Source organism: Mobula hypostoma, chromosome 10, assembly GCF_963921235.1.
Source record: "Mobula hypostoma chromosome 10, sMobHyp1.1, whole genome shotgun sequence".
Taxonomy (NCBI): Eukaryota; Metazoa; Chordata; class Chondrichthyes; order Myliobatiformes; family Myliobatidae; genus Mobula; species Mobula hypostoma.
The window spans coordinates 53547203-53574916 of record NC_086106.1 but is presented as its reverse complement, the minus strand read 5'-3'; the positions used below and the strand labels follow the sequence as shown (position 1 = coordinate 53574916).

The window sequence follows — 27714 nt, the reverse complement described above, 5'->3', positions numbered from 1 at the left end:
TCTTGGCCCCAGTCTCCTTGCCTTCCCTCCTGTATCCTTTCATGCCCTGACTAATTAAGAATCTATCAACTTCTGCCTTAAATATACGTAAAATCTTAGTGTCCACAGCTCCCCGTGGCAAAGAATTCCACAGATTCACCACTCTCTGGATAAAGAAATTCCTCCTCAGCTCCGTTCTAAAAAGGCACCCATCTATTCTGAGGGTGTGTCCTCTGGTCTTGGATTATCCCACCACAGGAAACATCCTTTCCACATCCACTCTATCAAGGCCTTTAACCTTTCGATAGGTTTCAATGAGGTCACCTCTCATTCTTCTGAACTCCTGTGAATCCAGGCCCAGAGCTATCAAACACTTTTCAGGTGACAAACTATTCAAACCTGGAGTCATTTTCATGAACCTCCTTTCAGGCATGAGGAAGCAGCTGTGCCGCTTTGCAGATATCTGTGCTCACCTCTCCTCTTAATCACATACTTGTACCCCTGGGTGCTTTATCCTTATTACTAATAGCATTCTGCTTTTCACTGCCTTTTTAAAGTATGGATTCTGTCAGCTGGTGGTGGTTTTGAAAACAGACATCATATTCAAAGTGAATATTTTTACTTCACTGCATATTGTCCAAAGCTAAAACAATGTTTTTCTGGGACAGATTTTAAATTGTTTCATTTATTTTTTCTCTCAAGGAAATTTGATTGACATTGAAGTTTTAAGGCCTCGGATCTGACATTTATCGCAACACAACCAGAAACATCATTAGAGTGTTGCATTCAAAATGTAATGAACCTCCTGTGTTCAAGTGTACTTCTTGAATTGTTATAGTTGGAACTGACTTCCAACTACATATATGGTTATGTTTTCCTTGGTAGTTCTGGATGTCTGGAGATTGGGATCTCCTGAGCACCAGGACATTTTGGACCTTTGTCTTTGCAAACTCTGCCTTAGTGCAGGTTGTGATTCAGCCAGGGCTCAGGTACCTTCATTTTTCACATGTCACTCCTCACACCCAATGACCTGTAAACCTTTAAAACACTAGATAATTGGCTAATTCTGCTCTTGGTTCATTCATCCAAAAGGAACATATTCCAGTTGCTGCATCCTCTTAACAAACTACCTGACTCTACCAAGAAGTCAGCCACAACATTTTGGGGCTCATCCAGGATACGTTCATGACCCAGTTATATTGCAACCTCACCAATCTAAGAGGTCTCCAACCTGCAATGTGAAATTTGATTCTCTTCCAATTTCTTGATTAAAATCAAGTTCTTCTGGACAATCTTACCAAGGAGGTCTGACTGAATAGAGGATGAGTCACAATGTCATTGAATGTACGAGCACCAGGTTCAGCAGTTCAAAGCTACTATAACTAGAACCATGGTGATTTTATTTTCCCTCTACTATCAAATTGGCAAAATTAATTCAGTTGTAAATGGTGCTCACATTGTCAAGACATTACTTAAGAGAGGCACCATGTTACAGAGAAGATATTGGCTTGAGAGAAATCTATGCAGGCATTGATGTGCTCAAACTAATGATTTACTTTTTGTTTTGAACCATCACATAAGGAATTAAAAAGTTGGGTTAAGAAAGTGGCCTCCCTGAATTTCTCTTGTAGTTTTGAAATTCACTTTCTGATAACATATATGAATTCCACAGAGAGCAATTCTCTCTCAATTTGTCATGTTGGTAATTAAGAAACCTATTGAAACCTACCGAAGCAACACACTTCAAAGTTGCTGGTGAACGCAGCAGGCCAGGCAGCATCTCTAGGAAGAGGTACAGTCGACGTTTCAGGCCGAGACTCTTCGTCAGGACTAACTGAAGGAAGAGTTAGTAAGAGACTTGAAAGTAGGAAGGGGAGGGGGGATCCAAAATGATAGGAGAAGACAGGAGGGGGAGGGATGGAGCCAAGAGCTGGACAGGTGATTGGCAAAGGGGATATGAGAGGATCATGGGACAGGAGGCCCAGGGAGAAGGAAAAGCGGGGGGGGGTGGGACCCAGAGGGGGGTATAGTCAGAGGGACAGGGGGAGAAAAAAGAGTGAGAGAAAGAATGTCTGTATAAAAATAAATAACGGATGGGGTACGAGGGGGAGGTGGGGCATTAACGGAAGTTAGAGAAGTCAATGTTCATGCCATCAGGTTGGAGGCTACCCAGATGGAATATAAGGTGTTGTTCCTCCAACCTGAGTGTGGCTTCATCTTTACAGTAGAGGAGGCCGTGGAGAGACATGTCAGAATGGGAATGGGATGTGGAATTAAAATGTGTGGCCACTGGGAATTCCTGCTTTCTCTGGCGGACAGAGCATAGGTGTTCAGCAAAACGGTCTCCCAGTCTGTGTTGGGTCTCGCCAATATATAGAAGGCAGTGAGCTAAGCTCAACCAGTAAGGGTACCCGCAGTGCATTTGCTTAGTGATTAGATTGAATGATTAGATAATGATAAACAAAACAAAAAAACAATATTACAAAATGTGTAAAAACTACAGTCAGAAGGTTGAAGACTGAAGTTGGCAAGTCCAGAGGTAGAGGCTGGAAGGTTGAATTGTGAGTCTGGGCCAGAAACTAGAGGTTGAACACCTGATGTCTGAGAGTCTTGGACCAAGGAGTGGACACTTAGAGGAATGTGTCCTGGGTTGGAGGCCTGTGAGTGTGTGTGAGGTAGTGGGAGGATCAGAAGGTGGGAAAAGTGCTTGTTTTGCTGCTGTTTTGTTTTGTTTTGTTGTTATTGGTGCTGGTGGTGTTCCACTGAAGAGTGTGAGCATACCATGCTGGTGCAGGAATGTGTCGAGGCACTTGCGTGCTGCCCTAGCACATCCTTGATTCTTAAAACAAGCAGTGTATTTCTCTGTATATCTTGATGTATGTGTGATAAATAAATCTGAATCCAAATCCGAAAAATTCCCTGGTTGTCACTTTAATTCTGAAATCCATTTTGTGTATTGGAGGTCACATGGTGATCATCTACTGGTGAAAGTTCAGCAGTAAAGTGCTTTATCTCTGTGATGTTAATTTATGTAAGTTCTTGCCTTGTGCCACAGCTAACTAATGCCAGGATTTCTTGCATTTCCTACTTTGTTCTGGATGACTAGAGATGGAACCTATGTTTCAGGACCAAGTTGATCAGAATAGTTAATTCAAAAGTGTTTTGAATTAATTCACAGTTGGTCTTGGATCATGTTTATATCTGTGCTATTGCAGAAGTATGTTAAAATCAGTGTATTGGCTCATCAATAAAATATTACACATTATGTCAGATTTAAGTGGGGAGTTTTATTTTATTGTACATTTTGATGTGGGTGTTGCTGGCTCGGCTTGAGGCTGGAATTGAACTGTTGCCATGGATGTTTGGCTTGCTGATGGTCCTAAGTTTCTGGAGAGGAACCATTCCTGGAGAGGGTTTTGTTCAGCGAAATTTTACGGAATTGCCAAAACTCTGTGTGATGCCGACAGGATCAAAAAATAGATTTGTAACGCATAACCACAAGCGTCAGTGGGGTTATGGTTTAAAAAAAAAATTACTGTTCCAAAAGTTTAACCTAAAGTATAAAACTTTGGGAGGCAAAAGTGAAGATAATGGTATCAGATTTCATGCTTTTGGAGTTCACAGATTTGGGAGCTGCAGTAAATGTACGTGATATTGGTTAGATCACACTAGTCAACAAATCTTAATCCTACCAATGTTGTCCTTCTGTTCTCAGAATCATCGGGCAGACCCTGAAGGACTATTCACCAAACTGGAACGGATTGGGAAGGGGTCTTTTGGAGAAGTCTTCAAAGGAATTGATAACCGGACACAGCAAGTAGTTGCTATCAAGATTATTGATCTAGAAGAAGCTGAGGATGAGATTGAAGATATCCAACAGGAGATAACTGTGCTCAGCCAGTGCGATAGTCCTTATGTAACCAAATATTTTGGATCATATTTAAAGGTAAAGAATAAACTGTACTTTATAGGAGCAGAACTAAACATTTCAGCAGAAGTTGAGCTGAATATAATGAATGAATCTGTTGTACTGATGTGGACAGTTTAACAGGAGCTTTCTACCTTCGTCCCATTTCCCTTTACCTTTTTCCTTTTACAAGGAGTTGTGTGTTTTCTTTTTTATAAATTCAGATGCAATACTTGGTACAGCACTTAATGTTGCAGCCAACCTTTTCAAGACAAAATCTTCCTTTGTTTTACTCGAACTCATTGAGTTCTCCTCTTTCCAATTTACTAACAAAATCATCCTGTCCTAAACACCTTCACAACTCTGATTACTCCAGAAGAATGCTTAATTCTTCGAGTCTCTCTCACTACCAGTCATCCCAGTTTCTTTTCTGTCTCCTCAGACCTGAATTGAGTGTGATCAGGAACTGCATTCATCGCTCAGTTGGGTTCACTCCTGAGTGACTGTGGTGGTAGGTGAGGTAGATTGAGTATAATGAGGGGAAACATGCCATTATTCAGTTCAGGAGAAATGGAGTGAGATTTGTAGAAGGATGAAATGATTCTGGGGGAGAGTGGCAGCTGGACATTGGGAGCACATTATCCCAGGAGAGTTTACTATCAGAGAGCTGAATACATGCATTGGACCAAAGTCCTATCTGCTTGAGACATCACCACAAAGAGCATGGTAGTTCTCCAGATAGCTTGGCCAATATTTAGCCCACAAACTGCAAGACTTGCTCTTGCTGCATCACATGTCTCCTTGAGTACAAAACCTGGGCCTCTGTACCTCCCTCTGCAACTGGATCCTTGACTTCCTCACTGGGGAGCCACAGTCTGTGCAGATCTGAAATAACATCTCCTCCTTGCTGACAGTCAACACTGGTACACCTCAAGGATGCATGCTTAGCCCACTACTCTACTCTCTCTATGCTCTCGATTATGTGGCTAGGCACAGTTCAAATGGCATCTATAGATTTGCCAAGGGCACAACTATTGGCTGAATTTCACATGGTGATAAATAGGCGGATAGGAGCAAGATAGACCAGCTGGTTGTGTGTGTTACAGTTGTCCTTGCACTCAAGGAATTGAATGTTGTCTCAGGAAATGGAAGTCAAAGGAACACTCAGTCCTCATCGAGGGAACAGAAGTGGAAAACGTGAGCAGTTTCAAGTTCCTGGGTGTCAGCATCTGAGAATTGACCCTGGGCCCAGTGTTGATGCAATTACGAAGAAGGCACAACAGTGCCTATATTTAATTACCAGTCTGAGGAGAATTGATATGACACCAAAAACACTCGCAAATTTCTACAGATGTGACATAGAGAGCATTCTAACTGGTCGCATTACCATCTGCTATGGCGGGGGGTGGGGGGGAGACAGGGTAAGCAAGCTGTTTCCACTGACATTGGGTGAGATTAGAACTAGAAAACATAGGTTAAGGGTGAAAGGTGAAATATTTAAGGGGAAACGTTTTCACTCACAGGGTGGTGAGAGTGTGGAACGAGGGTGGATGTGGGTTCAATTTCAGCATTTAAGAGGGGCTTGGATAGTTACATGGATGGGAGAAGTATGGAGGGCTGTGATCCCAGTGCAGGTCGATGGGATGAGGCAGAATAACAGTTCGGCATGGGCTGAAGTGCCTTTGCTGTGCTGTAATGCTTAATGGCTCTGGTTCCTCTTAAATATGTGCCCTCTCATCTTAAACCACTGCTCTCTAGTTTTTGATTTTCCAGCGCTAGGAAACAGGCTATGCATTCATCCTATCTACGCTTTTGTGATTTGATGTTCTTTTATAAGATAACCTGTCATTCTCCTCGACACCAGTGAATAAAATCCAAGTTTGCAAAAGAGATGCGGTCCTCTGACGCAACTCCATCCTTCCAGTCAGGTTGTGTTTTCAACTTTGCTGTCAAACTTGGACCCTGTAATCTCTGATTTCCCCACAGTTGAAAAATCCATTCACTTGAACTTGGTGGCTCCATAACTTGAAAGCATGGGGGATTGCAAAGACACTCAGTCCTCTGAGGGAGAAATTCATCTTCTAGAATGTGTTTATATGAATGAGGAAGCATTTGATGTCTCAGCAGGTTTAAAGGTGAATAAACCATCAGAACTCAAGTTATGGAGTTATCCTCTCTGGTTCAAGAGCCTGACAGGTGAGCGGGAATAACTATTCTCGAATCTGGTGGAGGGAGTTTTAAGACTCCTGTTCCTCCTTCCAGACGGCAGCAGCGAGAAGAGAACATGGTCAAGGTGGTGGATGCTTTGTAGATGTGCTCAATGGTGGGGAGGGCTTTATCTGTGATGGTCTGGGCTGTATCCATTACTTTTTGTAGGGTTTTCCGTTCAAGGCAATGGGTGTTTTATTACCAGACTGTGACATAACCAGTCAATATACTCTCTGCCACACATCTAAAGAATTTTCTCACAGTTTTCATGCTGAATCTTTGCAAACACCTAAGGTAGTGGAGGAGCTGTTGTGATTTTGTTTCATAGTTGCAGTAACGTGCTGGGCCCAGGACAGGTAACACCTCTGAAGTGATATCATTGGAATGTTTTGCAGATGACAAGGACGTTGTTGGCGGGTAGCACAGTACCATAGTGGTTAGTGTAATGCTTTACAGTGCCACTGTTGGGAGATCAGGGTTCAATTCCCACCATTGTCTCAAAGGAGTTTGTACATTCTCCACGTTTCCTCTACCATTCCAGAAGACGTGCGGGTATGCCGTGTTGGTGCAGGAAGTATGGTGACACTTGTGGGCTGCCCCCAGCATGCCCTTGGACTGTGTTGGTCATTGATGCAAACAATGCATTTCGCTGTATGTTTCGATGTGTATGACAAATAGAGTTAAGTGAGGAGAGTGCTCAGGTTACAGGAAGATATTGATCAATTAGTAACACGTGGAAAGCAATGACAGATGGAATTTAATCCTACAAGTGTGAGCTGATATATTTTGAGAGGTCTAATAAGTCATTAATATAGAATATAAGAACTTTTTAGAAATGGGAAATGTAAAATAAAAATAGAAAATGGTAGAAATACTTAGACTGCAACTCTGGGTAGAGAAACAGCTAACATTTCATTGTGAAGTTCCTATTCTGTTGTGTCTTCTACTGTTTCTCTCCCCATATCAGGCATGAGCTCCAATTTCCAATGTTTTCTGGAGTTAAAATAGAATATAAACGATTGAGGTTTCCTCACTATTTCTTGAGACACCCCATTGTTTATAACCTACAAACCTGGAATAACTAACTTATCACTGGCTTTCCTTTGTGATCTATTGACTGCCATCAAAAATTGTGTTAAACGGAGGCCTATGAGTTCTCGTGCACTAGTTTTTTTTATGGTTACCCTGTCAGTTACTTCCTCAAATAACTCAGAGATTTCCCTCTCCTTATACTGCAATAACTCCCTTATCGTTTTATGCTGCTTGAAATGTCAAGCCTCCAAGAGTGTGTGCACTGTGGTGCATCTGGTAGAGCTTCAGAGACCTGGGCTTGATCTTCTGTTGGATGCTGCCTGCGTGGAGTTTGCATCTTCTCCCTGAGAACCACTGGCTGCTCCTAAAGGAACTCAGTGGAAATTTGCAGTAGAGAGGAGGAGATTAAAGAGTGATTGGATAGCGGGTTTTAGCACCGATACCCAACATTCAAGTGAACCAGAATTTGATCTGTCTCCTCAGAATTGCAGCAAATGGGTATCTCACTGAGAACCAGCATTCACACGTGTCCGAAGGTTGATGTGACACCAGGCATCAGATTTTGACAGAGGATGAGAGGTGTATAAGATGATGAGAGGCATTGATCATCTAGATAGCCAGAGGCTTTTACCCAGGGCTGAAATGGCTAACACAACAGGGCATAGTTTTACGGTGCTTGGAAGCAGATACAATAGGGTCTTTTAAGAGACCCTTAGATAGGTACATGGAGCTTATGCGGTAGGGAAATTCTAGGCAGCTTCTAGAGTAGTCATGGTCGGCACAACATTGTGGGCCAAAGGGCCTGTAATGTGCTGTAGATTTTCTATGTTCTGAATATGATCCAGTTGTGGATTGAAAGAATTCAGGAAGAATATAGAAGTTTTGGAAACGGTGCAAAAGAAGTTTATCAGGCTACTGCCTGAATCGGAGGGCATGAGGTATAATGAAAGGTTAGATAAATGTGTTTGTTTTTACTATGTAGCAAGAAAGACTGAAGGGAGACTTTCAAGATAGCTTTCAAGATTACGAGAGGCACAGAGGTCATAGAGAACATTTTCATACTGCAGTGGTAGAGACAGGCATATCCTGTCTCGATTAAACAGTCAGAATCTTTCTCCCAGGGTAGAAATGCCAAGTACTAGAGGACAGACATTTAAGGTGAGAGCGGAAAGTTGATGAGAGATGTGTGGGACAAGTTTTTTTTAAAGTGAGTACAATGGTGGAAGTACAGAGAGTCACGCAGCTACAGATACTGAAATCTTGAGCATAAGTAGATTACTGAAGAAACTTCAGCATATTAGGCAGCATCTGTGGAGAGCAAAGGAATGGTCAGCATCTTGGGTTGAGACCCTGCATTAGGACTGAGACTATCTAGAGGGAAGATTTGTAATTTCAGTTGCTTTATATTCTGAAGGTTTTCGTTGCACAAATGTGCTATATTTGTGTATCATTAATGGTGATGCTGTGGTCATGTTGCTTGAATTTTCAGTCTCCCTCTTCACATGTGACTGCATACATCAGTCTGTCTTTCATTTTCACCACCGGGAGCCCACACTGCTGTTCCGCTACTTAACATTCTCCCTGCACAGAGCTGCATGTGCAGAACATTAAGCAACACACATCAAAGTTGCTGGTGAACGCAGCAGGCCAGGCAGCATCTATAGGAAGAGGCGCAGTCGACGTTTCAGGCCGAGACCCTTCATCAGGACCCTTGCGCCTCTTCCTATAGATGCTGCCTGGCCTGCTGCGTTCACCAGCAACTTTGATGTGTGTTGCTTGAATTTCCAGCATCTGCAGAATTCCTGTTGTGTGCAGAACATTAGTTCAGTTGCTCACACTCCTTTGGTCAAGTATTGCTTTTTCTTCAAGAAAAGCAGGTGAAGTTAGCTTGGTAAAGCCAGATGTACTTTGGTAGAGAGGACCTTGTTGCCTTGCTAGCTCTACATGGAGGGCTGTCCATTCTGTCATTGAAAGCTGCTGAGACAGTCAACCACTTAATAGAAAAGGCCAGTTTTGCTTACGGGCAAGTCTTTAGTTCACATAAAGCCGTCCTTTGTGTCCCAGGTGAGTGAGTGAGAGAGAGATTAAAAAAAAATAAAAATAAAAATACAGTACAGGGCATATTCATTCTGTTCCTTTTTTTTTATTTAAAGGTAATTCCATTTGTGTTGAGGTTAGTGTGCATTACAATGAGGCCGTTGGTTGAAGAAGGCAGAGACCCACTCAGACTTGTAGGTCGAATAGTGATTTGCAACAATTTCCACAATTCTGTCATCACATTCTATTCCCCTCCCCCCCAAACATCTCATCCCACCATTGGTCATCTTTTGCAAGTAGGCATGGCGTTCAACCAATAATGCTCAATAACTTCCCACCTAGCTGATCATTTCTTACACGTGGTGGACAACCATTGCCACCCGTTAGTCTAAGACCAAGTTAAAGATCTGACTGGAGCACAGAGGAAAAAGATCTTCCAGAGGTTTTCCTTCCAGGGTTACTTGAGATCAGATTTTAGGATACTTCAGTGGAGAAAGAGTAAATCACTGGAAGAACTTAGTGGGTCAAGCAGCAACTGAGTCAAAGGAGTGGTCGACATTTTGGATTGAGACCCCTGCATCAGGATTGACAGGGGTTGGAGTAAACGATGGAAAAGGTGAAGAATGAGAGAGAAAACTAAGGTGGACTTATGGGAGTGGAAGAAGAGTACCTTGAGTAAGTGGCACACTTTTTCACTCTTACCCCACTCTTTATCAAGAATTGTTAGCCTCTTCCAACCTACCCAGATCAATCTGTCAATCACACAGTCATATACACCCAGGTTCATCCTTCCCATTTCCCCTTCCTCCCCCTTCTCCCTTATCTACCTCCACCCTCCTAAACTCCATCTTCCAGCAGTTTATTTTTTGCTCCAGATTCCAGCATCTGCAGCCAGTTGCATCTCCATACTCGAGTGACAGTAGAGCAATACAACATGGGAACAGGCCCTTCGGCCCACTGGGTCCATGCCAACCCTTCAAGCACATATTTACATTAATCCTGCATCACTCCCACTTTATTAATCCAACATTCCCATTAGTTCCTTGATTTTACCATTAGAGACAACTAGACTTTGGGCTGTGGGTGTGGTGTAAACCAACCCATCAGAGAGGGAGTGCAAACTCCACATGCGTAGCACTCCAAGTCAGAATTGAACCCAGGTCACTGGAACTATGAGGTAACAGCACTAACTGTGATTTCTATGCTGTTATTGATCTTTTGCTTGCCTGATGCGCAATTTTAGCATTTTGTGTGGGACTTGCATCAATAGCCTTGTGAAAATCTTTGCTGACAACGTCTCGCGTTTCCTTCATGAACTTGGTGTAGCTCATCAAAAAAAAAGATTAACTGCAATTTTCCACCGCAAGTCAACTCCAATGTTACTGATAACTGTTTCTCAATGCCTCTCTCCATCTTAGATACTGTACACTGACCTATGGTTTCCAGGCAAGACATTGAACCCCTTTTCCTATACAACTTCTTTCAAATCCACTTGCATATCACCAGGGTTCAGGTGTGATTAACAGCTTGGCAAACCTTTCTGCAGGCCCCCCTCCCCCTCACTCCCCTTGACAACCTCGTGTGCATTCCACTTGAACCAGGTGTCTGAAACCATAGGCATCCTTCCTAGTGCCTAATTTGTGTCAGATTCCAACCCAAGATTTAGCTCCACCACCTCCACTTCCAAAAAATATTTTGATAGATTTCTCTTCCTTGTCAAAGACAGATGAAGTATTCATTTAGATTGTAATCTATGCTTTTGGTCCCCTTTCATATTACCAGTCTGACCAGCATCTTGCTGTCTGCTTACAATTTTGTATCTGGTGCACATCTATATTATTACTTATTCCGTATTCACACGGAATGTTGATTTTATTGCTTTTCCTCATGCTCCTTCAGCTCAAGATATTTGTCTCACTTATTTTTCCTAGAATCCTCCTTGTGATCATCATCAGATGCACATTTTATTTTTGTTTTATCACTTTCTCAATCAACTTCACCACAGACTTGACCTGAGGTGTTCTGTCCTTTCTTCCCCCTTGTGGGATTGTGCCAAATCCGTATCTAAAGTATCTCTTTGTGTGTTACCTATTGTTCTGTTGTATCTACCTCCCTTGGGCACCAGATCTCCTCTTGTCCCTTGGAAGTTAGCTCTGTGGTGTTTCTTTATCTGATGATTCAATGATCCTTGCTGCTTACCAACCAAAGCTTGGTGCACTCAAAGTCCAGGCCCGAACCTTGGTCACTGGAGCTGAACAGAATCCATCAGTGGCCTGCATCACCATTGTGCTGAAAACATGCATATTATAGAGGTTCTCTTTTAGAAATTATCCCTTCTTTGTCCTAATATTACCCCAATCAACACTGAAGGATTCAATGCCTCCTAATATCACAAGAGTTCATATACAACTCTTTAAGTTTTCTGCAGCTTTGTGTCACTTTTCAGTAATCTATAGGGCATCCCAAAGCATATCAGCTTCCTTCTTGGTGAACTTTAAACAAAATGTGTTCTGCCCATGAATCTTCAATGGGATTACTATAGATGTAGGTTCAATGGTTGGCATGGATACAATGGGCCAGAGGGCCTGTTTGTGCGTAGAATTAACCATGTGCTCCCTCTCCATCACCAGTTCATACTGCCGGCCCACTTTTAATCTCCACCTTTATCTGCTCTGAACACTTTGTGTTGAGGAATATTAAATTCCATCTCCTGCCCTTTGAGTCTCTGCAGAACTAGATTTAGTTCAGAATTAGATCATGCCATGTGGCATGCCTGAATTTCACCAACATTGTTCATTACTTTTTTCCTGTGAGGACAGATAAGTTTACATGAAATTCCATCCAACTGATCAAAGCAATGAAGGGTTCAAGTGTAGCAAATCAGGACAAATTGTCTCCACTGGTTGGTGAAATCAGTGGCATTAAATGTTAAGGTGAATTCATAGGTTATAAGGGAATCAATGTTATGAGCAATAATGTGGGGCAAAGATCAGATCCACTAGGATCAATGAATAGCAGAACAAATTCAAGGCGATGAATATCTGACTCCTGCTTAGAGTCAGAGCCTTACAGCACAGTAACTGGCCCTCTTGGCTAATCTAGTCTATGCCAAACCATTATTCTGTCTAGTCCCGCTGACCCATGAACCATAGCCCTCCATACCCTTCTCATCCATGTACTTATCCAAACATGAAATCGAGCCCAAATCCACCACTGCTTCTGGCAGCTCATTCTACACTCTCTCAGTAAAGATGTTCTCCCTCCTGTTCCCCATAAACATTTCATCTTTCACCCTTAACCCATGGACTCTAGTTCTAGTCTCACCCAACCTCAGTGGAAAAAGCCTGCTTGCATTTATCCTATCTATACCTCAAAATGTTATATACCTTTATCAAATCTCCCCTCATTCTCCTATAATCCAGGGAATAACGTCCAAAATCTATTCAACCTAACTCAGGTCCTCAAATCCTGACAACATTGTTGTAATTTTTCTCTGTATTTTTTTAATCTCATTGTTATCTTTCCTGTAGGTAAATGGCCAGAATTGTATACCAAATTAGGCCTCAGCAATGAGTTATATAGTTTCAACATAACAGCCCAATACCTGTGCTCAGTATTTTGATTAATGAAGGCCAATATGCCAAGATCTCTCTTTACAACCCTATCTGTGTGTTACCACCACTATCAAGGAATTATGATATATATTCCCAGATCACTCTGATCTACCATTGACTGTGTAATTCCTACTTTGATTTGTCCTCCCAAATGCAGTAGCTCACACTGATCTGGATTAAATTCCATCTGCCATTTTTTTTTTTTTTTTTTTTAGCCCAGTTTTCCAACTGAACCAGATCTCACTACAAGCCTTCATAGCCTTCCTTGCTGTCCAATTTGCCCCTAATCTTGGTGTCATCGAAAAATTTGCTGATCCAGTTTACAACATTATCATCTAGATTGTTAATGTAGATGACAAACAGCTACAGACCCAGCTAGTCACAGCCTTCCATCCTGAGAGGCAACCATCTACTATCACTCTTGGCTTTTCTCGTAAGCCAATGTCGAATCTACCTTATCCTGAATGCCAAGTGACTGAACCTTCCCGACTAACATCCACGCAGCTCCTTGTCAAAAGCCTTGCTGAAGTCTATGTAGACTATATCCACTGTCTTTCCTTCATCAATTTTCCTGGTAACCACCACAGATATCTCTAGACACAACCTACTATGCACAAAGCCATGTTGACTGATTAGGAATAGTTTCTCTCTATCCAAATACTTGTATATCAAATCCCTTAGAATACTTTCCAATAACTTACCCACTACCAATGTCAGGCTTATTGGTGTATAAATTCCTGGTTTATTCTTAGAGCCTTTCTTAAATAACTGAAAAACATTACCTATTCTCAGTCCTCCAGCATCTCACCTGTGACTAAGAACATCTTAAATATTTCTGCTAGGGCCCCTGCAATTTTGCACAAGAATCCCACAAGGTCCAAGGGAACATCTTGTCTGGCTTGGGGATTTCTACACCTTAATTTGCGCCAGGGCAGCAAGCACCTCCTCTAATCTGTATACAGTCCATGACCTCGCTGTTTTGCCTCACATCTATACTCTCTGTATCCATCTCTAGAGTAAATACAGATGCAAAAAAAAATTAAGATCTCCATTATCTCTTTCGTCTCCATACATAGATGACCATGCTGATCTTCAAGAGGACCAGTTTTGTAATGTATCTGTAGAAGCCCTCGGGATTCTCATTCACAAGATCTTCTAGAGCAACCTCATGCTTTCTTTTAACCCTCCTGTTTTCCTTAATGTTTTCTTGCATTTCTTATATTCCTCAAATACCTCCTTTGTTCCTTGCTGACTATACCTTCTTCTTAACTAGGGCCACACACTTAACATGCACTGCTTCGCCAATAAACCTGTCCCAATCCACACTTGCCAGATCTTTTCTGATACCATCAAAATTGGCCTTTCTCCAGTTTGTTATTTCAATCTGAGCACCAGTCCTATCTTTCTCCATAATTATCGTGAAATTAATGGAATTATGATCGCGAGATCCAAAGTGTTCCCTTACACACACTTCTGTCACCTACCCTGTCTCAGACCCTAATATCAGATCCAGTATTCTCAAACCGTGCTTCTATTTAGGTTCTCATGTGAGTCAGGTTTGCAGTGTTAGGGCAAAGTTGTGGGGGAAAGAATGATAAACATGTTTAACATAGCTATGATGTGAAATATGTTGTATTACAAAAGCAGATTTAATAGTTACTTTCAAAAGAGAATTGTAAACATTTTGGAAAAGATTTGCAGGGTTTTCAGGAATGAATGAGAAAGTTGGGTCAATTAGATAGGCTGATTGAAGAGCTCAGAATGACCTGCTGATCTTTCCTCGGTCCAGCAAAATTTGAATCATTGTGTAATTTGCAGCATCAAACTTGCTCAATTTTTCTGCTTGTGTCATGATTTGGGCCCTGTTCCTTTTTTCTGTTGAGGTGAAGCAATGATTCAGAGGAAGTGGATGGAATTTCTTCAGTTTGCCCTTGAATGGGGCAATGTATATGAGCTCTTTGCTGTGCTGTTATTTGTGAATGTGCTGCAAAGCAAACATCATGGAGTCTTACAGCGCAGAAACAGGCTGTTCAGCTCAGTTTGTCCTTGTCGAACAAAGTATCTTCCTGAGCTTGTCCCATTAGCTTGCATTGGCCCTTAACCTTCTGAACCTTTCCTATCCATGTGCCAGTCCATATGTCTTTTAAACATTGATATTATACCCACCTCTATCATTTTCTCTGGCAGCAAGTTCCACACATCCTCCACCCATGTTTTTTTTTCCTCTCAGGTCCCCTTACACCTTAAACCTGTGTCCTCCAGTTTTAGACTCCCATGCCCTGAAAAAAGCACTGTGGCCACCTACCCTGTCTATGCCCACCTACGCTGTCTATGCCCCTCATGATTATTATAAATCTGTATAAGGTCATCTCACAGCTATTTCCACTCCGGGGAAAAAAGTCCCAGCTGTCCGATTTCTGCTCACAACCCAAGCCCGCCAGTCTAGGCAGCGTCACTGTGCATTTTTCCTGCACCTGCACCTTCTCTGGCTTAATGTCATTCTTCCTGTGGCATGCTGAGTGGAACTGTACAGGTATTCCAGGTGTGGTCTCACCAAGCAGATGTCTTGTACAGCTGCAACATGGCATCCAGGCACACCCTCTCATCAGTTCCCAGGAATCTTAAGCTGGTGTGTGATCAGGAGAGTGCAGGGAGATCCATGTTTCTGTCCGGCTGACGCCAAGCCCCCTCTCTGGGATACATCTCCACACTGCATGCCGCAGGTCAGCTGGACTTCAGTGTGACATCTCATCAGCAACACCTCGAAATTTGACCTTGCCAGCAACCTTTACCTGTAAGTGATGATTTGTTCTTTAATGAAGGTTAATGGTCAGTAGTGAGTTCCTGGGGAAAGGTGAACATTCATGCTCACACTGGGGACACTGTAGTGGTACAGCTCCACTGATGATGCTTCAACACTGACCTTCGGCTCTTTTAGCGTGGAGTTTTCACATTCTCCCTGTTATCTTGTGCGTTTCCTCTACGTGCTCTAGTTTACTTCTATGTAGAGTGATTGGCAAAGACGTTATGAGGCTTGTGGCTTTATTATGGTACATGGGAAAGGCTATCTGGAAAGCCCTGCCTAAAGAAAGGTGAAGGAAATAGTTTTAATGATGAGTCTAACAATATGAAACATAATTGACAGATTCACTAGGATTTTACCTGGATCGGAGGACTTTAGTTAAGGGGAAGAGTTTGAATATGCTGGGCTCATTTTCCTGGGACTGAAAAGGCTGAAGAATAATCTCATAGATTATAGATAGGGCTGACAGTCAATCCTTTTTCCCCGTAGTAGGTGTGCAGTACTGTGCAAAAGTCTTAGGCATTAATATAAATTTGTGCAGCAGATGAGACGTACATCAAACTGATGTCCCTTCTAAGTTGGAAGAATTTCACTGCTTCCAGTTCTGAACTCTCACGGACCACTGGGAACCCAAGTCCACCCCTCTATAGTCCAGAGAAGCCTTGTCAGAAGTGGTCTTCACGGAAGAGTTGCTGCCAAAAAGCCGTTCTTTCAAGTGGAAGCAAAGCCAAGAGACTCACCTATGCACAAAAACACAAGGATTGGGGCAATGAACAAATGGCAGCAAGTGCTCTGGACTGACAAGTCAAAATTTGAAATTTTTGACTGAAACAGGAGGTAGTTTGTCTGTAGAAGAACTGGAGAGTGCTATGTGGATGAGTCTGCAGCCAACAGTGAAGCACAGCAAAGGTTCCCTGCAGGTTTGGGGCTGCATATCTGCAAATACAGTTGGTGATCTGGTCAGAATTAATGGGAGCATCAATGCTGAGAAGTACAAGCAGATTCTCATCCATCACACAATACCATCAGGGAGGTACCTCATTGGTCCCAATTTCATCTACAGCAGGACCATGACCCCAAACACACATCCAAGGTCATAAAGAACAATCTTCAGGGGGAAAAAAAGAACAAGGAGTTCTGCAGAGGATGGTATGGCCTCCATAGAACCCTGATCTGAAATCATTGAAGATGTCTGAAATTACCTGGAAAGCTAGAAGCAAGTAAGACAGTGAACGTCTGCAGAAGAACTGTGGCAAGTTCTCCAAGATGCTTGGAACAACCTAACAACTGATTTATTTATTTATTATGATAAAACTTCAGGACAGAGTACCTAAGAGAATTAATGCAGTTTTAAAGGGAAAGGGTGGTCACACCAAATATTGATTTGATTTAGTTTTTTTACTGTTTACTGCTCTTTATAATAGTTTTTGTGCTACTTAGAAACTTTTCCTTTCATTATTTTTGAAGGCATCTTTGCAGGATTTTTTCTTAAATGTGCCTAAGAGCTTTGCACTGTGCTGTATATTTAAAACAAAATAACAGTGTGTATGTTTAAGGTGATAGGTAGGAGTTTAAAAGGAATCTGAGGGAGTAAATTTTTTTTATGGATGTTGGTAACTGAAGCACACTGCCAATGGAATCGGATACAATCATTGTATTTAAGAGAGGCATTTAGACAGGCCCTTTATGGTCCTAATGTGAGAAAATTAGATTTATATGAAGGTCCGAAAGATTATGGGTCAAAGTGCCCTTGTCTGTGATGTTTGACTGTACAGCTGTATGGCAGGGCAATGAGAAATGGGTAAGGATGTGGACAGATTGAGTTGTTTGTAAACTGGTGCATGGAGCCAGATTGCTATCTTCCATCTCATAGCACTCTGTGTGAATGGTTAGCCCTTGGGAAATGCTGGTGCATGACAGATTGACCTTATCAGGCTGTCGTTATTCCACACCACGAGCATCCAGTAGATTCTCCATATTTTCTGGTCAAGACAGATCTGCAACCATGCCGTAATCTTTCGGCATCAGGAGAACATGGTTAGAATCATCATGAGGAAGTGTTAGAGATGGATTGGGCACATGATGAGAAGAGAGGCTGCCAACAGTCACACCTGGATTTCTGTGACAGAATGTCTAGTCTTATTTGGAGTCACTGCTTCAAATCCCTGTTTTATGCTGTTGGCGTTCAATGACATTTCCAGAATACGAGACATCCAGGACCAGGCTGGAATGACATCCAATGACATTTCCAGAGTAATAGACATCCAAGACCAGGATTGAATTTATTTTGGTGTCAACCTTGTGTGAATTGAATTGGCTGAGGAATGTTGTTCTTCTGAACCTTTTATTAACAAAGGGAGATGCCAGTCCTAGGTTCATATTTTGATAGGGCCTGTAGATTCCAGTCCCTGAGCTGTCATTTGGGGGAGTGGGGGTGGGAGAGTGGGACTTACTGACAGAGATTGAGAGCGGACTGTTAACCACTCCTGAACCACGGTACTGGGACATACAAATACAGAACACAATTTGTTACAATACCTGTGTCTGACTTTGTTATTCTTTTTCTGTTTCTTCATTTGTGTCTGTCTCAAACTCTTCCTGAGACACAATTCTGTTCCTCGCCCACTCTTCTCCTCCCTCGTTCCCCCCTCAACCCCCATCTCTCTTCCCTCATCACTCCCTCCTCATTCATCCCTTTCCCCCTTTAACATCCTCTTGGTAATTCATTGAGATGATGGATACAGGGAGATCTTTGCTTGGGTCTGGTAGACTGGAACCAGGGATCGCTGTCTCCCAATTCTGTGAGAGGCTCCCTGCATATGGGGCAGAATGGCACAGCTGGTGGAGCCACTACATTACAGCTGGAGACTGGCCTCATCTCAATGTCATGTGTGGAGTCTGCATCTCCCAGTGACTGGGATTCCTCTGGAGGTTCATCGGCCGTGGTGTGTGTGGGTGATAGGTAGGGTCTGAGGGAAGTTATGGGAATGTGTGGAGAATCAAATGGGATTATTGTAGCTGACTGCTTGATGGTCAGTTCAGACTCAATGGGCTCGGCCCATTTCCTTGCTAAGATAAAAATAGACAGGACAGAAAGTGTGGCACCTGCATTGTTCCCAAATCATTCGTCAGTAGTCCAATGGCATCTTTTGTGTCTCCCTGAGAAGTGACGTCACTTGGACCATACAGTATCACTTGGTACTACAGGGCAATGTTAACTCCCCTCCCGTGTGCATGGGGGTCTGGGGGCCACAGGTACTTCATAAACAAGAATGATTCTGAGTTAATTCATGAGTTAATTCAAGGAAAGGTGCCACACCATCTCCATCAGCACCAGGAATGGCACAGTGTTTGGCCCACTTGCTGTGACCAGATTTCAACAACTGACACAAGAAATGAACTGCTGGGGCAACTCAGCAAGTTGAGCAACATCCATGGGGGGAGAGGGGTGGAAAGGAATGCTAATGTTTTGGGTCAAAACCTTGTATCAGGACTTGATTCCTGCTCCCCCCTCCCCCCCCCAACAGATAGATGCTGGTCAACCTGCCAAATTCCCCTAGCAGATTGTTGCTGCACATTCCAGTATCTGCAGTCCTTGTGAATCTCCACTTTCAAAAGCTAAACACAGCAACACACACCTCGTGCCTGAACAGTGCCAAGTGACACCATTTTTGCAGTGAGGTGTGAAACTATGTTCCCATCCGCCCTTTTGGATAAACGAGAAGGATCCGAGAAGATAGGGTGGCAGCAATGAGATGTGAGAGGAAATCCATGCAATCAAAGGAAGAAATTGCGAACTCCGTACAGAGATCACCTCAAATTTCAAAGTAAATTTATTATCGAAGTTTGCATATATCACCATTTTATAACCTTGAGATTCATTTCCTTGCAGGCATTCACAATAAAACAAAGAAATACAATAAGATCAATGAAAAAATTACACGCAAAGACTGACAAACAAGCAATGTGCAAAAGAGGACCGACTGCAAATAATAAAAATAAATAAATAATACGGAGAACTTGAGTTGTTGAGTCCTTGAAAATGAGTTCATAGGTTGTGGGATCAGGTCAGAGTTGAGGTGAGTGAAGTTATCCACTCTGGTTCAGGAGCCTGCAGTCAGAATTGAACCCAGATCACTGAAGCTGTGAGGCAGTGGCTCTGATCACTCTGCTCTATCTATGGGAGAGTCTTCCCTTAGTGACCAAGCCCTTATTTTCACTCGATTCACATCTGCAGGAAGCGTTCTCCCTGCCCCCCAGTCCAATCCTCTCAATGAGGAATCAGATCACGGGCAATGGACTTGGGCAAATGGTCCCTTTCCCAATATCCCTGACTCCGCAGGTAGGGAGAATGCTCTGATGTAACATATTTTGATTCTCATTCACTGATTACGCTAACTAATGAAATTTGTTTCTTCCTTCACAGGGGACAAAGTTATGGATCATAATGGAATATTTGGGAGGCGGTTCAGCCTTGGATCTTGTAAGTGTGAAATCTCTTTATTAGCCTCTGCCTAGTTGCTGCAGTTTCAGAGGGAGCAGCTTGAACTTGCGATCTTGTTTTCTGTTTCATTACCTCTCTGTAATTCCCAAAAACAAAATCTGGGGAATGAGAAATCAGGGAATATTGAACATTGGTTATCCTTACAATTATGAATGTTGGTGTCTGGAATTCTGAGATATCCAAGTAAAAATACTCCCTTGTAACTGTTGAGTACTGATTGTATCCTGTACTGGGTGCTTTCACGCCCTCAAAACTCCAACTTGCCACCATTGATCACCAAGTCATTATTTGATGATGGTGGTTGCAGTAACCAAGATCCTCTGCGCTCAGGAAACTGGTCTATCTATTACATTGTTTGATTGTGTAAGCTCACGGTGCGGCCAAAATACATCTCAGCAATGTTTTTTTTATTGGAAAACCAGACAGATTAAACTGAAAGGCAGCGTCTAGACAATTTTTTTTTTTGCCCCTAGACGGCATGCAGGCATGTCGGGTAAGGAGTCTTTGATGGAACTACAGTGCTGTTAAATCCAGCAACTAAACCCTGTGGGATTTGCCTTTGTTTGGTCACAGTGGACACTGGGGAGTTCAGCAATAGTTGTAGTTATTCTCTAATGGAGAACAGTTTGCATTGAGAAGCAAAACGGCAGACCTGACTCCCCAAAACCAGTTCTGCTCAATTGTTTATCCATGTTATTCTGTTCTCCCATTTTTCACATGACAATGTGGAGTATTTGCTTTGCGTCTTGCACACAGCATTAGCACTTGCCATCATCACTGCAAGCTGATTACCCCGAAGAGAGAACTTTCTTGACCCAATGAGCTTGCGATGCATTTTTAGAAATTAAACCCATAGACAGGTCATCCATAGCAAGATCCAGACAAACTCCTTTTGGTGGTGTTGGCTGAGGACAGAATGTTGGCCAACAGACCATGGCAAATTCTTCTTTTCTTCCAGTAGAATGCGGTGGGGGGGGTGGATCTCATTGAAACCTATTGAATGTTGAAGAGCCTCAATAGTGGATGTGGAGAGGATGGTTCCCATTGTGGGCGAGTCTAGGACCGGTGTGCACTGCCTCAGAATAGAGGGACATCCATTTAGAATGGAGATGAGGTAGAATTTCTTTGGCAAGAGAGTGTTGGATTTGTGGAATTCGTTGCGACAGGCAGCTGTGGAACCCATCATCACTGAGTATACTTAAAGCAGAGGTTGATAGATTCTTGATCAGTCAGGGCGTGAAGGGTTACGGGGAGAGGGCTGGAGACTAGGGCTGAGAAGGAAATGGATCCGCCATGATGAAATAGCAGAGCAGACTAGATGGACTAACCAGCGTAGGTCTGCTCCTATTTTCTGGTCCGAGTGCCTTGAAATCTTCCAGACCACTAGAGGGAGTCTCAGCTGAGCATCTTATCCAAAGGGGTTGCCTCTGGCCCCTTGGCACTTTCTTGTGTTGCACTGGAATGTGGGCCTTGTTTCCAGAGAGATAACTACAAACCAGCGATGCCTTTCCTTGGATAAGACAAGACCAATGCTTTGCCTATTCTTTGTCATTTATTGGAGAGTAGCAATTTTTTTGTATGTTATGTACATGAAAGATTTGACAACATCCATTCCAATACAGGAAATGGCTGAAGTTGTGCAGTGTGCCAGGATGGATCAAATGGCACAGCAAGTGGAAAGGAGTGGAGTAGACAGGGATCTAGTTTTAGTGCAGAGAACACAGTCAGCAAGTAGTGCAGCACATAGCTAGGAAGCAACACGGCATGCAGTCCTTTACTGAGAGAGCACTGGTTATTGGAAATAGAAAAGTATTGTTATATCTGCAATTGGTGCACAGAATGCATTTTGGTCCCCTTATTGAAGTAAGGAAATACTGGCATTGGAGACAATTCAGAAGAGATTCATTTGGATAATTCCCAGGGTAAGAGCATTGTCCTATCAGGAACAGCTTTTAAAAAAAAGATCTCTATCCTTTATAATTTAGACAAATGAGTGATCTTATTGACAAGGTTGATGCTTCCACTAGCGAGAGAGCCTCAAATGAGGGGACATAGTTACAAGGGTGGTTCTTTTTTCATATATTCTTTGAAGGAATGTAGGTTTTACAGATGGAGCTAGCATGTAATTGCTCATCCCTAGTTTCCTTAGTAGAGGTGATGGTGAGCTGCCTCTTTGAAATGCTAAAGTCCTCGTACCCACAATGTTGTAAGGGAGGAAATACTGGGATTTTGACCCAACAACAACAAAGGAGCAGTGACATATTTCTGAAGTCAGGATGGGCAGAGACTTCCAGTGGGTGGCGGCTCCGTGCTTTTGTTGTCCTTGTCCTTTCTGCTGGTAGAGGTTGTTAGCTTGGAAGGTCCTGTCTAAGGAGATTTAGTGAGGAGCTGTAGTGCTCCCTGCAGATGGTACAAACTGCTGCTGTTTTGTGTCAGTGGTGGAGTGAGCAAATGGTTGTGGATGGCATACAAGTCAAATAGTCTGCTATTTCTTATATGGTGTCCAGCTTCTTGAGTGTAGCTGGAGCTGTTCTCATCCAGAAAAGTGGAGAGTTATTTAAAACCAACACACATCAAAGTTGCTGGTGAACGCAGCAGGCCAAGCAGCATCTGTAGGAAGAGGTGCAGTCGACGTTTCAGGCCGAGACCCTTCGTCAGGACTAACTGAAGGAAGAGTGAGGAAGGGATTTGAAAGTTGGAGGGGGAGATCCAAAATGATAGGAGAAGACAGGAGGGGGTGGGATAGAGCCGAGAGCTGGACAGGTGATAGGCAAAAGGGGATACGAGAGGATCATGGGACAGGAGGTCCGGGAAGAAAGACAAGGGGGGGGGACCCAGAGGATGGGCAAGGGGTATATTCAGAGGGAGAAAAAGGAGAGTGAGAGAAAGAATGTGTGCATAAAAATAAGTAACAGATGGGGTACGAGGGGGGAGGTGGGGCCTTAGCGGAAGTTAGAGAAGTCGATGTTCATGCCATCAGGTTGGAGGCTACCCAGACGGAATATAAGGTGTTGTTCCTCCAACCTGAGTGTGGCTTCATCTTTACAGTAGAGGAGGCCGTGGATAGACATGTCAGAATGGGAATGGGATGTGGAATTAAAATGTGTGGCCACTGGGAGATCCTGCTTTCTCTGGCGGACAGAGCGTAGATGTTCAGCAAAGCGGTCTCCCAGTCTGCGTCGGGTCTCGCCAATATATAAAAGGCCACATCGGGAGCACCGGACGCAGTGTATCACCCCAGTCGACTCACAGGTGAAGTGTTGCCTCACCTGGAAGGACCGTTTGGGGCCCTGAATGGTGGTAAGGGAGGAAGTGTAAGGGCACGTGTAGCACTTGTTCCGCTTACACGGATAAGTGCCAGGAGGGAGATCAGTGGGGAGGGATGGGGGGGACGAATGGACAAGGGAGTTGTGTAGGGAGCGATCCCTGCGGAATGCAGAGAGAGGGGGGAGGGAAAGATGTGCTTAGTGGTGGGATCCCGTTGGAGGTGGCGGAAGTTACGGAGAATAATATGTTGGACCCGGAGGCTGGTGGGGTGGTAGGTGAGGACCAGGGGAACCTTATTCCTAGTGGGGTGGCGGGAGGATGGAGTGAGCAGATGTACGTGAAATGGGGGAGATGCGTTTAAGAGCAGAGTTGATAGTGGAGGAAGGGAAGTCCCTTTCTTTAAAAAAGGAAGACATCTCCTTCGTCCTAGAATGAAAAGCCTCATCCTGAGAGCAGATGCGGCGGAGACGGAGGAATTGCGAGAAGGGGATGGCGTTTTTGCAAGAGACAGGGTGAGAAGAGGAATAGTCCAGATAGCTGTTCTAGTCAGTAGGCTTATAGTAGACATCAGTGGATAAGCTGTCTCCAGAGACAGAGACAGAAAGATCTAGAAAGGGGAGGGAGGTGTCGGAAATGGACCAGGTAAACTTGAGGGCAGGGTGAAAGTTGGAGGCAAAGTTAATAAAGTCAACGAGTTCTGCATGCGTGCAGGAAGCAGTGCCAATGCAGTCGTTGATGTAGCGAAGGAAAAGTGGGGGACAGATACCAGAATAGGCACGGAGCATAGATTGTTCCACAAACCCAACAAAAAGGCAGGCATAGCTAGGACCCATACGGGTGCCCATAGCTACACCTTTAGTTTGGAGGAAGTAGGAGGAGCCAAAGGAGAAATTATTAAGAGTAAGGACTAATTCCGCTAGACAGAGCAGAGTGGTGGTAGAGGGGAACTGATTAGGTCTGGAATCCAAAAAGAAGCGTAGAGCTTTGAGACCTTCCTGATGGGGGATGGAAGTATATAAGGACTGGACATCCATGGTGAAAATAAAGCGGTGGGGGCCAGGGAACTTAAAATCATCGAAAAGTTTAAGAGCGTGAGAAGTGTCACGAACATAAGTCGGAAGGGATTGAACAAGGGGGTATAAAACCGTGTCGAGGTATGCAGAATGGATTTCAGTGGGGCAGGAGCAAACTGAGACAATAGGTCGGCCAGGACAGGCAGGTTTGTGGATCTTGGGTAGGAGGTAGAAACGGGAAGTGCGGGGTGTGGGAACTATAAGGTTGGTAGCAGTGGATGGGAGATCCCCTGAGCGGATAAAGTCAGTGATGGTGTGGGAGACAATGGCCTGGTGCTCCTTAGTGGGGTCACGATCGAGGGGTAAATAAGAGGAGGTATCCGCGAGTTGTCGCTGTGCCTCGGCAAGGTAGAGGTCAGTACGCCAGACTACAACAGCACCCCCCTTATCGGCGGGTTTAATAATAAGGTTAGGATTCGTGCGGAGGGAGTGGAGAGCAGAGCGTTCCGAAGGAGTGAGGTTGGAATGGGGACAAGGTGCGGTGAAGTGGAGACGGTTGATGTCCTGTCGGCAGTTAGCAATAAAGAGATCCAGAGCAGGCAGAAGACCAGAGCGGGGTGTCCATGAAGAAGAGGAGGGTTGAAGACGGGAGAAGGGGTCATCGGTGGGGGTGGAAGAGTCCTTGCCGAAGAAGTAGGCTCGGAGACGGAGACGGCGGAAGAAAAGTTCCGCATCATGGCGAACACGGAACTCGCTGAAGTGTGGGCGAAGGGGGACAAACGTGAGGCCCTTACTAAGGACAGAGCGTTCTGCCTCCGACAGTTGAAGGTCGGAGGGGATGGTAAAGACCCGGCACGGATGAGAGCTGGGATCAGAGGGGGAAGCGGGGAGGCTGGGGGTGTCAATGGAGAGGGGAGGGTTGGGGTGAGAGGAAGATGGAGCCTCTGAGGGCCCAGGAGTTGGACGGTGGGATCTGAGGAAGACGGGGCTGCGGAGTGGTGGTGGGGGAAGGGGAGACGGGAGTCACAACAGCAGCACATAAAGACCCGGCCTGGAGTTCAAGGCTGGAGTTGCAGTTGGTGGTTGCGCAATCGCTGTGAAGGTGTCCATGATCGTTGCTGGAGTCCGGGTTTTGAATATGCCCTGAGGTGTTGGAGCTGGCGACATCAATGACAGGGTGCCGCAATCTGAAGTTCATGCCTGCTAGCGTCAGGGCCGGCAGGCTCTGGAGTCCATAGATGTAGGATCTTGCGATCTTTGCCTAACATGACAAAGTCAAAAAAACGGCGATTGCAGGCGTGAATCCGACAGAGGATGAAATAACGGGTAGGACCATTACAGACAGTGAAGAAAGTGTCCCGAAGGTGTGGAAGGGTCTGGGATAGGGACACCAAGTACCTCCTCATGGCGGAGAGAGTCGCCTTCAGAGCTTGACGGGAGAAGCGGTGAGAGGCAGAGTCAATAAAATGTGAGAACCTGGGATCCTCAGAAGGTCCAAATTGAGAGGACGAGGCTTTTCATTCTAGGACGAGGGAGATGTCTTCCTTTTTTAAAAAAAGGGGCTTCCCTTACTCCACTATCAACTCTGCTCTTAAACGCATCTCCCCCATTTCACGTACATCTGCTCTCACTCCATCCTCCCGCCACCCCACTAGGAATAGGGTTCCCCTAGTCCTCACCTACCGCCCCACCAGCCTCCGGGTCCAACATATTATTCTCCGTAACTTCCGCCACCTCCAACGGGATCCCACCACTAAGCACATCTTTCCTTCACCCCTCTCTCTGCATTCCGCAAGGATCGCTCCCAACACAACTCCCTTGTCCATTCGTCCCCCCCATCCCTCCCCACTGATCTCCCTCCTGGCACTTATCCGTGTAAGCGGAACAAGTACTACACATGCCCTTACACTTCCTCCCTTACCACCATTCAGGGCCCCAAACAGTCCTTCCAGGTGAGGCAACACTTCACCTGTGAGTCGACTGGGGTGATATACTGCGTCCGGTGCTCCCGATGTGGCCTTTTATATATTGGCGAGACCCGACGCAGACTGGGAGACTGCTTTGCTGAACATCGACGCTCTGTCCGCCAGAGAAAGCAGGATCTCCCAGTGGCCACACATTTTAATTCCACATCCTATTCCCATTCTGACATGTCTATCCACGGCCTCCTCTACTGTAAAGATGAAGCCACACTCAGGTTGGAGGAACAACACCTTATATTCTGTCTGGGTAGCCTCCAACCTGATGGCATGAACATCGACTTCTCTAACTTCCGCTAAGGCCCCACCTCCCCCCTCGTACCCCATCTGTTACTTATTTTTATGCACACATTCTTTCTCTCACTCTCCTTTTTCTCCCTCTGTCCCTCTGACCCTCTGAATATACCTCTTGCCCATCCTCTGGGTCCCCCCCCCTTGTCTTTCTTCCCGGACCTCCTGTCCCATGATCCTCTCGTATCCCCTTTTGCCTATCACTTGTCCAGCTCTTGGCTCTATCCCTCCCCCTCCTGTCTTCTCCTAACATTTTGGATCTCCCCCTCCCCCTCCAACTTTCAAATCTCTTCCTCACTCTTCCTTCAGTTAGTCCTGACGAAGGGTCTCGGCCTGAAACGTCGACTGCACCTCTTCCTACAGATGCTGCTTGGCCTGCTGCGTTCACCAGCAACTTTGATGTGTATTGCTTGAATTTCCAGCATCTGCAGAATTCCTGTAGTTATTTAAAACCGATGTGTGTTGGTATTCCTTCTCATAGGAAGTGATGATTTTCCGGAATCTGTGAACGGTATATAAAGGGAAAGTGGGTGAAAGTGGGGATCAGGCAGAGAAGACGAGATGAGGTCTGGGGTAAATTGGCCAAGATTATATTGCATGATGGGGCATCTTGGAGAGACCAAGTGGTCTATTCCTAATCCAATCTCTGCTCCAGCCCTAACTCTACCCAGTGTGATGGAAATTAAACTTCACTTGATCTTCATACCTGCTCACAACCTTTCCCTTTGGTAGTCAGCCGACCAGCGTTGCATCACACACTTGTTCCAGATCTCAGGCTGTCCATTGACAGGTTTATGGGAATTGGGTTTGAAACTAGAACTAGCATTTGAAACTTAAATCATTTTTTCAGATGTCCCAAATCATTAATGAGCTATCACACTGTGACAGACTGCTGAATGAGAGGGACTGGATTATCTGTGATCCTGGCTGAGGGATGAATATTGGCCACTCAATAGTTTTACAAGAGGGTTCAGTGGAAATTCACCAGGATGGTGACTGGTTTGGAGAGCGTTTGTTATCAGGAGGTTGTTTACCCTGGATCGAAGAAGGCGAGGGATGAATCGATAGAAAGTATGTAAG

The 27714-nt window shown here is 44.4% G+C and overlaps 1 protein-coding gene across 1 annotated transcript in view; it reads left to right on the top strand.

The window, feature by feature from the left end:
* The window catches only part of stk26 (serine/threonine protein kinase 26), a 111446-nt gene that overhangs the window by 54193 nt on the left and 29539 nt on the right, over positions 1 to 27714 (top strand). Inside the window, exons 2-3 of the mRNA XM_063060505.1 lie at positions 3695 to 3925; positions 20007 to 20063. Coding sequence (XP_062916575.1) covers positions 3695 to 3925; positions 20007 to 20063 — 288 coding nt within the window. The remainder of the gene's footprint in view (positions 1 to 3694; positions 3926 to 20006; positions 20064 to 27714) is intronic.